The sequence below is a fragment of the Protomyctophum parallelum genome (assembly GCF_964188405.1).
Source record: "Protomyctophum parallelum genome assembly, chromosome: 11".
Taxonomy (NCBI): Eukaryota; Metazoa; Chordata; class Actinopteri; order Myctophiformes; family Myctophidae; genus Protomyctophum; species Protomyctophum parallelum.
The window spans coordinates 35,802,848-35,819,121 of record NC_139707.1 but is presented as its reverse complement, the minus strand read 5'-3'; the positions used below and the strand labels follow the sequence as shown (position 1 = coordinate 35,819,121).

Here is a 16,274-nt window from a genome sequence, read left to right as displayed (position 1 = left end):
TCTCGTTACCAAATAATAATGTCATATCCGGAGAAATGCGATTGTGTTCATCGAAAATACTGTCTTTGAACTTCTTTTGTTAGTGTCCTTTCAGTGTCTTGACAATGCACACACACACACACACACACACACACACACACACACACACACACACTTCGACCCCAATGACAAATCTGACCTCATTAGCAGAGGTCTTGATAAATGTCTACTACATTCCAGACGTCTGATTCCTCAAAGGGTTGCGTAGCGAGGCCTTGATTTGTGCAGTCAGTGCATCTCAGGTATGATTCATTCCACCTGTTCATGAATCAAATGCTTCTTGTTCTTGTCCGCTGCATCATTAAAAGTGTTCCATGCGGGCTGGGGATACCCAGAATATCCAACGATATCAAACCAACTTCACCACGGTGAAAGCACTCCGTAGTAGTAGTAGAATTTCAACGACATCGCTAAAAAGAGGGAGAGAGAGAGAGACAGAGAGACAGACAGTGAGAGAAGAAATGGCAAATTCTTTACTTCAATCTGTTAATGTGTATACTCGCACACGTGCCGCGCACAGACGGGCGTGCGTGCGTGCAGTCTGACCGTCTGCACCACCAGCCAGCTCCCTGACAACCTCTGCCCCCCCCCCCCCTTCCTCTCTCTTTGAGTGGGTCAGAATCACAGACAGACGGGTTATTTTTAGTGAGAGAAGCCCACAGACACAAACGTGATACACTCCATGACAGAGAGAAGGGCCATCTCTCAGACCTGTAAACAAGCGCACACGCGTCGCACATCCTGCCGATCCAGCTGGTTTTGTCTGGCACCGCTCGGTTGTGATTGGACCTACACTCCCTCCGAAGTAGTGAGGGACCAATCATGGCCCAGCCAGTATGCAAATATGTGACGGGGTTTATCACCAGAAGCTTTTTTCTTTTTCTTTTTCATCCGCTCCTTGGAAATGCAGGATCCACACAGCGATTCCAGACTAATATGTATTCCACACAGTGGTATTAGTCTGGCCATGCATGAGTCAGTAGTCAAGTCAAAGTTGGTAAGTGTGCGGAGGAGAGCTGAGCGATGGAGAGGGAAAGAGAGGGTTCAAAGAGCGAGAGAGAGAGAGAGGGGGAAAGGGAAGATAGAGAGAAAGCCATCAGCATGCTAATACCATCCTCTGTTTCGTTGGTTAGCTCACCCTCCCCTCGCCATCCACCCCACCCCTTCCAAAAGCCTCTTGGCTGGCACGCCGGTCTCCATGTTTACACGATAAACAAACCACAATGAGGCCAGCAGCGTCCTTTCATGTGTCCCTTTTGTGTGCCTACGATATTAGCAACAGTCGACGTGTTGCGTAACTGCTCGGTGTTAGCGACTGACTGCTGGCCCCCAGTTGGCCGTGTTTCGGGAAGGTTTCTCTCACCTTCTTCTCTCTCACTCAACTCTGTTGTTGTTGTTGTCTTGTGTTTCCCCAGGCGACGGAATGGGCCCCGGACGAAGACACCAGGAGGTCCTGTCAGAGCAAAGGAAAGACAGAGGTAAACAGAGGTCCTTCCTTCCCACTCACCAATCTCGATGCTTGTTGTTGTCTATAATTGGCGTATTATCATGGGACTGGCTCAAAAGTTGTTTTTGAACGTTGCCTCCACTGGAGTACACTCCAGTACAGCACAGCACAGAGTAAAGTGGCACAGGGTACACTACAGTACAGCACAGAGTACACTCCAGTACAGCACAGAGTAAAGTGGCACAGGGTACACTACAGTACAGCACAGAGTACACTCCAGTACAGCACAGAGTAAAGTGGCACAGGGTACACTACAGTACTTGTGTTCCCCCACACGGTAACTCTGTGATTTCTCGAACTGGGCCGACACCCTGGGCGCGTTCCTGGGGGTCTGGAATCTGGATGTTCCGGGGGACCCCCGCACAGTACACTACAGAGCACAGTACAGTAGCTATAACAATACAGTTAATGAATTGCATTTTTTATAGTGCTTTTCCAAGTGTTCAAAGCGCTTTACAATGGTTCATACATTGGGAGGTGAAGCGGCGAACAGTCGACGCCAGCGTCCTCACTTCCCACATCCACACACCGACGGTGGTGAGCTCACACCGACCGACTCTTTGGAGGCAATGTAGGGTTCAGTGTCTTGCCCAAGGACACTTCCACATGTGGACAGGAGGAGGAGGAGCCGGGATTTGAACCGCCGACCCAGGATTCATTGCGACCTGCTCTACCTCCTGAGCCACAGCCGCCACAGTTCACACAGGTGTGATTTTTCTTAGCAAGTTGGGAAAGATGTCAAAAAGCACACCATCTGACAAACAAACTCTACGCAGCACGCACGCAGGCCCAGGCTCACAGGGCCTGTTTAGTAAGCCGGTCAAGACGAGCGCTCCTCAAACAAAAAGAGGCTGATAACGAAGGAACGCAGTGATCAGTTAGGCTTTTTTCTTTATTTTCTTTGTGAGAATTGATTGCCATGTCATTTTTATCTTCAAAGGCGCCGACGGAGAGAAAGCCAAAACTATGCGGGAAAAACGCAGGCAATCACTTTTCTGTGAAACCTTGCGACCTCAATTCTCCCCCAGAATTCAAAGTAGCATTATCTACCCTTAATAAAGTCGCTAAACAAAAAGCTGAAACGCCGAAGTCGTTATACCAAATGGAATATATCAAGAGGAAAATACGATTGTGTGCATCGAGATGCCGACATGGCCGTCTTTGAATGTCTTTGTTATGATTCAAAGTCGTATCGTGTTTTCAGTTTAAGCACAAAGGAATGCCGGAGAATGTATAAATAAAATAATCATAAGAACAATTAAAGACAACAAATGGAACTGGTAGCGGTACAGTAGGTCCTTGCAGTGTCTAGTTGGCAGAGGAGGCTGGAAAAACAGCCAAAAGGAACAAACATCTATATACCCTACAGCCCACAGACCCCCATTTGAAAAGATATGCCAGGAACCCCTCCATAAGAAAATATTTTTATGGTTCTAGCAGTGATTCTCAACCCCGTTTAATTTCAAGGACCCTCACTTTGACATGCATGTTAGTCTACGGACCCCCATGTAATGGCATTTCTATCTCTGGGACCCCCAATTTATATTGTAAAATCAATCAATCAATCAGTCAATTTAACTCAGTCTCAGAGTTACAGACCCATAAGGGTCCATTTGGTTCCTAACTATCATTTAGCTGGGGACCCCCTGGAACTCCCTCAAGGACCCCTCGGGGTCCCCGGACCCCACTTTGGGAACCACTGCCCTAATAGTAATAGGCCTGGTGCCGGATCAAACACAGTAATAGATCAAGAATGAATAGTCCGCACACCATTGTGTGCTCCCAGAAATATATTGACTTTACGTCAAATATATTGACTTTACGGCCCCAAACGTTACCACCACGTAAAGTAAATATATTGACTTTACGTGGTGGTAACGTTTGGGGCCGATCAGGCCCCTTCCTCAGACCTTGTTACAAGCAGAACCCCTTCTAGCTGTTTTTTTTTTTTTTTCTCCAAGACGTTTTTTTGTCGCTTTCATTTTATATTTTTTTATGGAGGGACAGACAGTAGGCTGACAGGAAATGGGGGAGAGAGATGGGGGGGATGACATGCAGTAAAGGCCGTTGGGACCGGGAGTCGATCCCGCGGCACACTGCCAGACTGGATTACCAAGCCAAGGTGCCTGGACCGCTGAGCCACAGCCCCAGGCCCTCCTTCTAGCTGTTTCTTCCTGTGGTCTATACAGTGTCCCCTGCCTGGGGGCTGAGAGTAGCCTCCTCCACTACCACACTGGAGTCTGTAATTAATCCATCAGAGATGGCACGTTTTCGTTGTTTTTTTTGCCCATTGTAACAGGACTCCTTGTCCGATGGCAGAGGTCGTTGAGATCTGGCCAATCAGACCAGACCCCGAAGTCAAAGTCGTACGATTAGTCGCACACGTTACGGCAGTGATATTTGTTCTTTGCATTTGACCCATCTCTTGGAGCGGTGAGCCGCAGCGTGCGCCACGTACGGGAATCATTAGTTGATTTGACCCCCCTAATCCAACCCATTGATGCTGAGTGCCAAAGCAGGGAGGCATTGGGTCTCATTTTGTACAGTCTTTGGTGTGACCGGGGATCGAACTCCTCCTAAAGCACAGAAAGTTATTCTGGTCTGCGGCAGCCAGGGGGACCTTCCTCCTGCGCAGGTCCAGTATAGAGCGACGCCCTGGCCATTTCTCTGACGGTGCCATCATCATTATGGAGCATGTGTAGTAGGTGGCTTATACCCTTGTTGCTGCATAAATCCACTCCCAGACCACCCCTTCTTCGCCAATATGGAAGGAAGAGTATATTATGTCTCGTGTGTGAGTGTGAGTTTAGGCCAAAACCCATTTTCTGGGCAAAGCTGGACAGTTCTATTTGGACAGTTCTATTTGTCCTGTCTCTCTCTAGTGCATGTTGTTTGTGGGATGTGTGTACATTGGCAAAGAGATGTTGTATCTTCGCCAGCAGGGCCATTTCTCTACCACGGTTCTGTGCTTTTACTCATCAATAACCCCCCCCCCCCCCCCCCCCCCCCCCTAGGTGGAATGTCAGAACTACATCAGAGTGCTGCTGGTCAACAAGACCGAGGTCATGACCTGTGGTACCAACGCTTTCCAGCCGCTCTGTATCACCCGTGAGGTAGGAGGAGAGGGACCTGTCTGTCTGTCTGTCTGTCTGTCTGTCTGTCTGTCTGTCTGTCTGTCTGTCTGTCTGTCTGTCTGTCTGTCTGTCTGTCTGTCTGTCTGTCTGCCTGTCTTAGCTCTACCCCAAGAGATAAAGCATTACCTTATCACTCCCCGATAAGTTTATCTTCTGACCTGTGTGCCCGTATACGTATACGTCCATAGCCTGAGCTAGGTTTCTGGACTAGAGGGGGGCGGGTCACACCCTGATTGGATCTCACTGATCTGTCACCCCCGGCCCCTCCCCCCCCCACCCCCCCCCCCTAGTCACATGATTTGGAGCGACGCCCACCCGGAAGGGTTGACTCCTCCCACTTCTAGCCCAGAGCGGCCAATGCGTTCCCTCAGGCTTTACGTTTTTTGCGCCGACGAAAATGAAAGCCTGGTATACCGAGGCTAATACGTCCATATAATCCCTTGGTACAGAGGCTAATACGTCCATATAATCCCTGGGTACAGAGGCTAATACGTCCATATAATCCCTGGGTACCGAGGCTAATATGTCCATTTAATCCCTGGGTACTGAGGCTAAATACGTCCATATAATCCCTGGGTACCGAGGCTAAATACGTCCATATAATCCCTGGGTACCGAGGCTAAATACGTCCATATAATCCCTGGGTACCGAGGCTTAATACGTCCATATAATCCCTGGGTACCGAGGCTAATATGTCCATTTAATCCCTGGGTACTGAGGCTAAATACGTCCATATAATCCCTGGGTACCGAGGCTTAATACGTCCATATAATCCCTGGGTACCGAGGCTAAATATGTCCATATAATCCCTGCAGGTGGGCAACATGAGCAGCGTGCTGGAGCGCGTGAACGGCGTGGCGCGCTGCCCATACGACCCGCGCCACAACTCCACGGCCGTGGTGACGGAGAGCGGCGAGCTGTACGCCGCCACCGTCATCGACTTCTCGGGCCGAGACCCCGTCATCTACCGCAGCCTGGGAGGCATGCCGCCGCTCCGCACCGCCCAGTACAACTCCAAGTGGCTCAACGGTAAGCTAAGCTCTGACCTGAGATCAGATTCACACGAGGTTTCCACTGGACACACACTGGTCTGATTAACCCATTCTGACCTGAGATCAGATTCTAAAAATGTCTTCTATACATCCTGACCGTTTTCTGAAAAAGCTATGTTTCTATGTCAGTCGTTCTTTGATTTTTCAAAAATAGCAGACCTACAAGCTTGTAGCGCGCCACTCGGTGGCGCGCTACGAGCTTGTAGATCTGCTATTTTTCAATAGCTAAAGCATAACATAATCCATATTCCGATTTGGAGATACAGTCCATTGAAAGCAGCACATGGAGTGCATGTGAATGCAAGCGCATCTTCAAAATGGCCGCGGCCACATGTCCCACTTTGTCTGTTAAGGGTCCCTTAAACAACATATTTTCAGATGAGGGTCCGCAGCCAAATACATGATAATGTCACGGTATAGGGAGCAGGTTGATTGGAGAAGTGTTCAATGCTGGGCTGATGAGGTAATTGAAGACAGGTGTGTAAATGGAACTGTGTGTGCTGGAATGGGATATGGGAGTGGCCAGTGTGGAGTCACAGACTGAGGGAGAGACAGATAATTCTGGGGGTCCTTGACATGAAATAGTTAGTTTGAGAACGACTGGTATAGAAACTGTCAGGAATTGGAAAACATTTTGTAGAATGTAGCTCAGGTCTAAATGGGGTGGAGTTGTAAGGTTAAGTCTTTAAGTGTTTGCAAATTGTGCCCTGGAGCTGCTTTTATCACAGGTTCATCGACATCGCTCATTCTTGCCTCATGGTGAACTTTGTAGTTCCTGCTGCGTTGCCACATTTTCTTTTGCAACGTTCTTTCAGTTCTCCGATTATCACGGCAGGCCATGCAGGAGTACTTGGCCGTGCAATGGGTCGGGTTATGATAATTATTATACAAAGATGTGTGTGTGAGCTTTGTGCAGTTCACCGCGTTTCACTGAACTATACTGTCCCCGTATCAAGGGTGAGAATCAGCCCTAATAGGATTAGTAACCTGATCGCGTCTCAGAGCGCTCGCGGGTTTTTTTTAACTAAGCCACACGAGCTTAAATTGTAAGGTTAAGTCTTAAGTGTCAAATAATCATTAAACATTCCAGTCACTTCTTGGCACCGCAAGGTGGACCAAAGTGAGCGCTTTTTTTCCCTGAGTTCAAAACCGCAAAATCTGTTGCCAGCCATAGTTTGTTCAAGTCCGCGAGGAGTATATTTTCAAAGGCTTACAAATACCATTAAAGGACCCCAGGGTTGTGTTGTGCTATGTCTACACGGCTAAAGGGTGTAAGGTCTGGTTGAGCGCTAGGAATGCTAACGGGGAAGATGAAACGACTTTTTGGGTTTCGTGTTACCGAAGGTGTCGATAATCCCCGCCAGGCTGCTGACGGTGGGCCTTTTTTTTCCCTCGGAGCGAAACCCCAGACAAAATAGAATCCATGCACACACACACACACACACACACACTGTGTGACTGACTGCAGCAGAAAAACTCTGAAAAACCATCAACGGACGAGCCATCGGACGTCATCAGATTCGAACCGGGGGGCCACGGAGAGGGGGGAGATGGAAGGAAACCGGGTTAGTAAGGCCTCGTTCACACCTAAAAGACACCCGTCTTGTCCGTGTCTTGTGTCTTTGTCCGTGTTTAATGCCCCCCCCCCCCAATGCATTTCCAATGGAAGTCACATGGTTTGACCAAACATTTTTGTCTGATGGCTGTGTTCCCCCCCCCCCCCCCCCCCCCATCAAACAAAAATGTTTGGTGGACTTCCATTGGAAATGCATTGGGGGTGGCCATTAAACACGGACAAAGACACGGACACCTTTTAGGTGTGAATGAGGCCTGTGACTGGGCCAGTCATGATAATACACAGCATAATCTTCAGTGTTTCATGTATGCCTTTGTATAACTCCCAACAGTGTATGAATGTAACCAACCGGATCCTTGCGGGGTCCATCTATACTGCTTGCCCTTGAAAGCTTAAGTTGCGCCGCCCCATACTCAGCGTATGAGTATCATGGCCTGGGTAACAAAAGACGTGCTGTCACTTTACTGGGAGGAGGTGATGATGGAGCTGCACTTCCACGTCCGCAATCTGTCTCCCTGCTGTCTAGCACATTGTGAAGGGGATAGATACCCCCACTTTGACTTAACTTACAGAGTTACTGTTCATTTATAGCAGATCTACAAGCTCGTAGTGTGGCACTCGGTGCCACGCTATGAGCTTGTAGAGCTCATAGCGTGAGCTCTACAAGCTCTATAAGCTCTATAAGCCTCCCTGACTTACTTACTTACTTACTTTTCTAATTAAGACAGAGAGTGGGTGGTGGTGCAAGGCATCATGGGAGCACCAGGGAAGGGGGAACGGGAGAATGGGGGACAACAGAGTGCAGTTTGTCTGGTTCCTGTATCGCCCACACGAGCTGTCGGGGAATTGTTCAAGACCACGTATGCCGTATGCGCTTGTTTGCGTGAAGTTGGTATAGCAGCAGTGAGGGGGGGGGGGGGGAGTGAAATGTGTGTGTGTGTGGGGGGGGGGGGGGGGAGGGGGGGGGTATAAACGGGCAGACTCTGGAATCAGCGAGTGGTGTAATTATTCCTCACGACGGGGAGAGGGTGAAATATCAACACACAGCATGTCTCACACCGCCTGGGCGTGTGTGTGTGTGTGTGTGTGTGTGTGTGTGCGCCTGTGTGCACGTGCGTGTGTGCGTGAGTGCGCACGAGTAAGAGAGAGAGAGAGAGACTATGTGGGAGTAGAAGAGATGAGTCGCAGTCACAGCTTGCTCTCATCAGCATAATCACAGCTGGTTCCAGACATGCATACACAAAAAACACACAAACAACACACGCAGCAGGCAAGCGTGCGCACACGCACGCACATGCACGCACACACACACAAACACACACACACACGCACAGAGACAGACACGGCAAAAAGAAAATATGTTGTGCTCCAGTTTCTGCCTTGCCCAACACGATTACAAACGGAGCCCACTGTGCTCCATGGAGCCTTTTTCTGCCCGTGTCATGGAATGAGATGAATCCTCCTGATCCTCTGGGTGTGAATGGAAATCTCATCTCCACTCCTAAAGCCTCTGCAGTCGGGGGGGCATGCAGGGGGGGTCCTGTCCTGTATCTAATCAATCTGTTCCCTTATTGGATCGGTGGCCTCGCCAAGTGCTGACCGACGCAGGGTTTTCCATCATGCATTCCCCTTATATGAGGACAGATTATGGAACTGTGGCGCTGCAGCATTGAGTGATATGGAACAATTTCCATCTCATTCCCTCAGTATCTCATGAAACTATATATATATGTATGTATTTATCTCATTCTCGGCCGTGTCTGTCACACTCTCTCTCCCTCTCTCTCCCTCTCTCTCTCTCTCTCTCTCTCTCTCTCTCTCTCTCTCTCTCTCTCTCTCTCTCTCTCTCTCTCTCTCTATCTCTCTCTCTCTCTCTCTCTCTCTCTCTCCTCAATTCAATTGAACATGTTGGATGTCGGCGGCGTAGATTGGGGCTCAATACTATTGCCAAAGCAACCGTTCAGCTTATCTCACACGCGCGCGCGCGCACACACGCGCGCGTGTACGCCGTCGCCAGCGGGCACAGTCGCACACACACAAGTCTCCAATAGGTATCTGTTGCCTACGGGGCCAGAAACCTTGGATCTCCACGTTTCAACTTTAGATTATTTATTTGTCAATGAATGCCCGACTTCATCACCCGAGAGTGTCGAACGAAACTAGCAGGCATAGAACGATTCACTCAACTCGCGATACGATTCGTATCACGATATTTTAAACAAAAAATTCGAACTTTTTTCACATTTTCTATTTAACTACGGTACATTGCAAAAGAAGTAGCATTACTTTTGACAGTGCAGTTCAACACAATTGCCTTCCTTGACGTATTAATGAGCATCACCTGGGCACAGTCACAGACACACACACACAGCTCCCCTCTACAGAACTCTACTACTGAAAGTGAGTAGCTCGAGTTAACATGTGAAAAAAAAGCTTTCTTTGATGGCATCTTAGATGTAGACTTTAGCATCTTTAGCAAAAAAGCCACGAGAAGTCTCAGGTTACCGGGTATTTTACACTGGCTGGGAGCATAGGCAGACCCGACCGCGCAGCGGAGGGTCTTCTACCTCCCAGCCAGTGTAAAATACCCGGTAAGCTGGGGCCTGGAGTGGCTTATTGCTTTTCTAAAACGGTTACAAACATATAGCAATATTAACCTAATAAAACTATTAAATTCACAAATGTATTCACGCTTTGCGCCACCAGAGCGAGCGAGCCAGAGCCACAACACTTCCTTGTTTTGCTACGCAAGTAGCCTATGTGACTAGGAGAATAGCGCTTGATGTATTTACGGGGCTGCCTGGAGCCACACATTCACAGTCATATGAGCCGGGTGGTGCTTAGACGCCCGCATGGCATGTGTTTGTAAAGCAATCAAGCGCTCCCCTTCCCCAGTTCAGCTACAAGGCTGCAGTTTGATACAAAGTGATTGAAGGAGTGGGTTATCGGTGAAATTTACACCGGTCACGTGACGGTAACCAGCCAATCAGAATGAAGTATTGGGACTACCCGTTTTAGAAATACGCTTTTGGACCTATGAGGTTTTCAGCCGACAGAGTGTGTCTCGGGTGTGTGTGTGTGTGTGTTTTCTCTTCTCGTCCTCATCCCTATAGCAGAGCCTGTTAGATTGAACTGTCTGTTTAACGCTCAGCATGCACTGCTTCATGGGGAAGAGACAACGACTAGAACAAACAGAACCGTGTTAGTCAGATTCTCAACAACCCACACTGCAGTCTCAATAACAACGCTGTGCAGAATGTGTCGGCTCCACGTGCCCTTTTGCTGATGTACTGTACATGGCTACGCTGCGCTGCGCTGCACATGGGGTTGTTGCATTTGGTATGCACTGTGCACGCCGCTCTGTGCGAACGGTACATGCATACGTGCGTGCGCACACACTCACTTGTACACGCACACACTTGTACACGCACGCACACACTCACTTGTACACTACACGCACGCACACACTCACTTGTACACGCACGAAAACACTCACTTGTACACGCACGAACACACTCACTTGTACATGAATGCATGCATTCACGCACGCACACATACACACACCATCCTTTGCATGCCCCCCCTAGCTATATTGGAACCAGTGCTATAATAATATAACATAATATATATTACGAAGGCTGTTTCCGTTGCAGTAATTGCTAATCCCCTGGCAGGCCATGGCACCGCTCACGTCCTCTCTCTGCATCTGCATGCTCGTTAGCGCCCGCCTGTTTGCCAGCCATGGCACCGCTCACACTCTCTCTCTCTCTCTCTCTCTCTCTCTCTCTCTCTCTCTCTCTGCATCAGCGTGCTCGTTAAGCGCCCGCCCGTTGCCAGTCGCCGCTGGAATAATCCACTTCTCAATTAGCACCTTCAGGACATAAAATCTACCGTAATGTGAGCGAAGGGATTGCTTTGACAGTTTGCTTGCTTTCTCCTCCAGGTGCGCCTCAATAATAAATGACAGCCTTTGGTAACAATGGCATACAGTAGTAATAATTACTGAGTCTGCCAGGTGTGTGCACTCTGGTGCTCAAGTTATTTTACGGCCAACTGTATGCTCCGAGTAATACTTTATTAAAAATACATGATTCATTGTTGAGTTCTAATCTTGATTGGTGGTGATGTGAGACGGTTATACAGGCTCGACGGGAGCTGTCGTAACTCGTGAACACGTACTCTTCCTCTCTTCGCCCCGAGCGTTCCGACAAGTCTGAGACGCATTCCTCAGCAGCATCGCTCTAGTCTAGAGTCTGTTAGTCGTACATCATGCTGTGCAGTTCCCCAAACTAAATCCTGAGCATTATCCCATTTAGACCATGAGGACGATTCTAAAAAAAATCTTCTAAATCGTAAAAGGTTTTCTGTAAAACCTATTATGTTTCAGTGGTTCTCAAACCTTTTTCATTTCAATGACTCCCCGGGAATTATCTGTATTTGGCCCGCGGACCCCCATCTGAAAACATGTAGTTCCAGTGACCCCCCCCCCCAGAAGCAAAGATTTGAGTTAAAAAACGTTCGTCTGAAAGAATATATATTCAAAGATCTGCGGCACATTTTCACGATTTTTCCAAAAATAGCAGACCTACAAGCTCATAGCGCGGCACCAGATTGTAGATCTGCTATTTTTCAACAGCTAAAGTATAACATAATGCCCCCTCCCGTCCTGAACGGGTTATTCATGTATTTGTACAAATGGATCAAATTTCGACTGAATTAGTGTAGCTATATAAAACAAAAAGCACAGAGAATGCTCAACAACAGTAGTGGTATAGCAGACAGTACATGGAGGCGATATATATACCGGGTTGACAAGTGCCTCTTTGATGCGTCCTCCAATTTGCAAAAACAATGGGATTGCCGTGGGTGGGTATAATCCATGCGAGGCTGTCTGTCACTGAGCTCTGTTTGCAAGGCCGTCCGTCATCATGTCTCTATAGTCCATGAAGAGGAATCATATTGGGAGAGAGAAACCTCTTCAGAATGTAATCATGTGCCGGAAGATTGATATATACAGTATATATGCCACATGACTAACAAAACAAACGCACCAACAAAGGGGACAGCTGCTATACATTTGAGAGGGTATACGCAGTGTTGGGAAAGTTCCTTTTTTTTCTCCAGTTTGTTCAGTTCACAGTTCAAACATTTAAAAATGAACTAGTTCATCATTCAAATTTTTCAACTAAAGTTCATGGAACTATTATAGTTATTTTTGATTGTTGTACCTCAACATTCATGAAAATCCCTCCTGAAAAATAGTCCCATCGTTTTTTTTTTCCGACTCATTGGAGGCAATATAGGGTTCAGTGTCTCGCCCAAGGACACTTCGACATGTGGACAGGAGGAGGAGCCGGGAATCGAACCGCCGACCCAGGGATCAGTGGACGACCTGCTCTACCTCCTGAGCCACAGCCGCCCGTAGAACCGATCCATGCCTCGATTTCCCAGAAGCCCTGAGAATCGAGTGTCAGTGTTTTTTTGGGGGGTTGTTTAGGTCACGTGATCCAAACGCGTGACGCCACCGGGTTGTCCGACGGAAACCTTGTATGTCTTAAAAGTTGTCAAAAAATGGTGAATTATATAAAACAAAAGTCTGGAATTCGGCAATGGAAAAGACAATAGGAGAAAAGTCAGAAATGTCGTGATCCACAAGGAAAGTGTTAATTCATATAGTATACAATTGACACCGAGACTGAGTATATGAGTTCGGAGATAAAAAGGATCCAGCAGGGCCTTTTGGTTCTGTAACACAAACCAAACAAAAAGACTATTACATTTGTATCGGGAGGAGAATTGCACAGCAAGTAAAACACGCTGGCTGCCATCCAGGCAGTGTGTTCTGTTCTTCTACCTACTCTATATAGAATAGATCATCTGACAGACAGTTAATAGGTTCCGAAGCCTTGGAGGGAGCAGTCGCTGGGCGCGGTTGATTGTGTGTGTTTTTGTTGTTTATATGGAGGAGGTAAGAACGGGTCTTCTTTTACAGTTGTATTATTCTACCCCCTTCATCTGTGGCCAGGTCCGACCGCAGTCCGTTTTTCATCACAGCTCTCTGAAAATGGAATTGGAGAGGATCGCTACTACCTTAATCGCTTTCTTTTATAAATAGCCCCTGAGGCACTTATTGTACTGTCATGGCTGTTCAGGTTACTGTATCTCTGTCGCCCTGTGTGCGTGCGCGTGTGTACATTTGCTGCCACTTTGTGTGTTTATATAAAGGTTAATAATATCTCCACTGTTTGACTCTGCAGTCTGCACGCATTGTGTGTGCGCTTGTGTGTGTGTGTGTGTGTGTGTGTGTGTGTGTGTGTGTGTGTGTGTTTGTGTGTGTGAGAGCGTACGCGTGCGTACCATGGTAAGTCCATTTTGTTCATGGATTCGTGGGTGTATACCTACAGTACAGTGTAGTACTGTCTGTGCGCGTGCGTGCGGCCGTGCGTGCGCTATCACTTAGCCTGAACACAGTATGAGGTCCCTGTGGGGGAAGACAAAGTGACAGCGATGTTATTCTCTCTCCTGTACACATGAGTAATGTTTTCGCTGCAGGTACAGCAGCAGCGCAGCCACTGCCAGAGCGATATATATACTCCTCTCTATTGCCGTGTCAAAAACGCTATACCAAGGACACCTCACCGCCACTTCACCACCAAACGGCTCGTCCCAGTAAATGAAGCTCTTGACATCGGTTTGGCGAGCGTGGGGTCACGGTGATCATCACACGGTGTTTGTAATGTGTAGTGAAGTGGTCGTACAGTATAGGGTTGAGCCGATGCGTGTGTTGGCTGGATATATGCCTTTGCTGGGACGATGTCGCTTGTCTGAAGCCAGTGATCGTCGACGTATACTACAGAACGAGACGTTTCGGGGTCTTCCAAACATTTACGGCAATCGATGGCTGATTTATCACGACGTATAACTCTTTTAGTGCCGAGTATTAAAGATGGAGAAAGTGTTAAAATTGTGTTTTTATGTGGCCACATTCACCAGTTCATTAAGTACGCCTGGTGGTGGTGATGGGTGGTGATCCACCTGAACTAAAGCCGCACCCACAGCTGTTGTTGTATGATAAAGGGGGAGGCACCGAGTGCTGCACTATAGAAAATCTTGAAAACGTGTCGCAAATCTTTAAATACATATTATTTCACAGCGAACGTTTTCAACTCAAATCTTTGCTTCTGCGGAGGTCCATATTTTCAGATGGGGGGTCGGCGGCCAATTACATATAATTCTGGGGGTCCTTGACATGAAAAAAAAGAGCACCACCGACATACTGTAGAAACATGAGGTATTTCAGAAAATAAATTTAGAAGACATTTTTAGGTCTAAATAGTTTTTTAACATCCCTTTCCCCAGAGCCTCACTTCATCTCGGCGTACGACGTGGGCCTCTTCACCTTCTTCTTCCTGCGCGAGAACGCCGTGGAGCACGACTGCGGCAAGACGGTGTACTCGCGCGTGGCGCGCGTCTGCAAGAACGACGTGGGCGGCCGCTTCCTGCTGGAGGACACGTGGACCACGTTCGCCAAGGCGCGGCTCAACTGCTCGCGCTCGGGCGAGATCCCCTTCTACTACAACGAGCTGCAGAGCACCTTCTACCTGCCCGAGCAGGACCTCATCTACGGCATCTTCACCACCAACGTGTGAGTGTTTGAACGGGGGATGTGTTACACGTTTAGATTAGATTAGCCCATTTAGGCCTGACCTCAAAATTTAGAAAACATCCAAATGGGTTAGATTAGATTCAATGTATTGTCACTGCACATGGTATACAAATACTTTGACAATGAAATGAAGAGTGGCGTCTATAGCCAGAGTGCAATACAGTAATGCAGTAATGGGAATAAATACACTTGAATGTACAGTATGTACAGTATAAGTAAGTAAGTAGCCTTGCCGAGCCATGAGGTCCATAGGGGCAGGAGCCTATCTCCTCTTTCTGTAGCGTGAGGCAGCTTGATGTACAAGTACACCCCCTGGACATGACGCTAGTATGTCACAGGGACTTACCCCCAATCCAACCCTTGATGCTGAGTGTCAAGCAGGGAGGCACTGAGTCTTTGGTATGACCCGGCCGGGGATTGAACCCCAACCTCCCAGTCTCAGGGCGGACACTCTAACCACAAGGCCACTGAGCTGGTCTGTACACAGTAGTATATAATAAATAGAAAAAAGCAATGAAGTATAAATATAAATAAGGACTATGTGAGAGGAACAATAAGCATGAAGATATAAATATATATGCATATATATACACCCCCACCCACACAAGCCATAAGCCATGACATGCTATAGTGTATGTATGGTGTGAGCATGAGATGGCAGTTTGTACTACCCGTGGCAGGGCCTTCCGATCAGACACTGTGCAGCTGTTGTACCACACTGAGATGCAATTACACTCAAGATGCTCTCAATGGTGCAGCTGTGTTCACCAGAATCCGAGGAGAAAGGCTCACCTTCCTCAGTCTCCTTAGGAAGTATAGAGACGCCGCTGCGCCTTCTTGAACAGGATGAAGGCGCAGCAGCTTCTCTATACTTCCTAAGGAGACTGAGGAAGGCTCTCCTCTCTTCTCTCTTTGGGACGGGAACCTCCTTTTGGTGTTTTTAAAGCATTATGTTATACTTTAGCTATTGAAAAATAGGAGTTCTATACAAGCTCATAGCACGGCACCGAGTGCCACGCTATACTATCGTGAAAATGAGGCACAAATCTTTGAATATATATTCTTCCAGAGCGAGCGTTTTTAACTCAAATCTTTGCTTCTGGGGGAGGTCCCTGGAACAACATATTTTCAGATTTTTACTAGTTGCCTAGTTTACTAGTCGACTAGTTGTTTAATTAACTACCTATTTTTTACCTACTTCTTTTTACAAAAAAAGATATATATACATATTGTACATTTACAAACTGTTTACATTGGTGACTATAATCTATAGCTGATCTTGATGCCTACAAAAACGGGA

General features: G+C 47.7%; 1 protein-coding gene across 4 annotated transcripts in view; it reads left to right on the top strand.

Moving 5' to 3' along the window:
• Nucleotides 1–16,274, top strand: part of sema5ba (sema domain, seven thrombospondin repeats (type 1 and type 1-like), transmembrane domain (TM) and short cytoplasmic domain, (semaphorin) 5Ba) — a 151,800-nt gene that overhangs the window by 65,723 nt on the left and 69,803 nt on the right. For all 4 annotated transcript variants that reach the window (XM_083776085.1, XM_083776083.1, XM_083776084.1 and 1 more), the window contains exons 4-7: nt 1,455–1,517; nt 4,561–4,659; nt 5,496–5,709; nt 14,668–14,953. In XM_083776085.1, the coding sequence (XP_083632211.1) occupies nt 1,455–1,517; nt 4,561–4,659; nt 5,496–5,709; nt 14,668–14,953 (662 nt within the window). The remainder of the gene's footprint in view (nt 1–1,454; nt 1,518–4,560; nt 4,660–5,495; nt 5,710–14,667; nt 14,954–16,274) is intronic.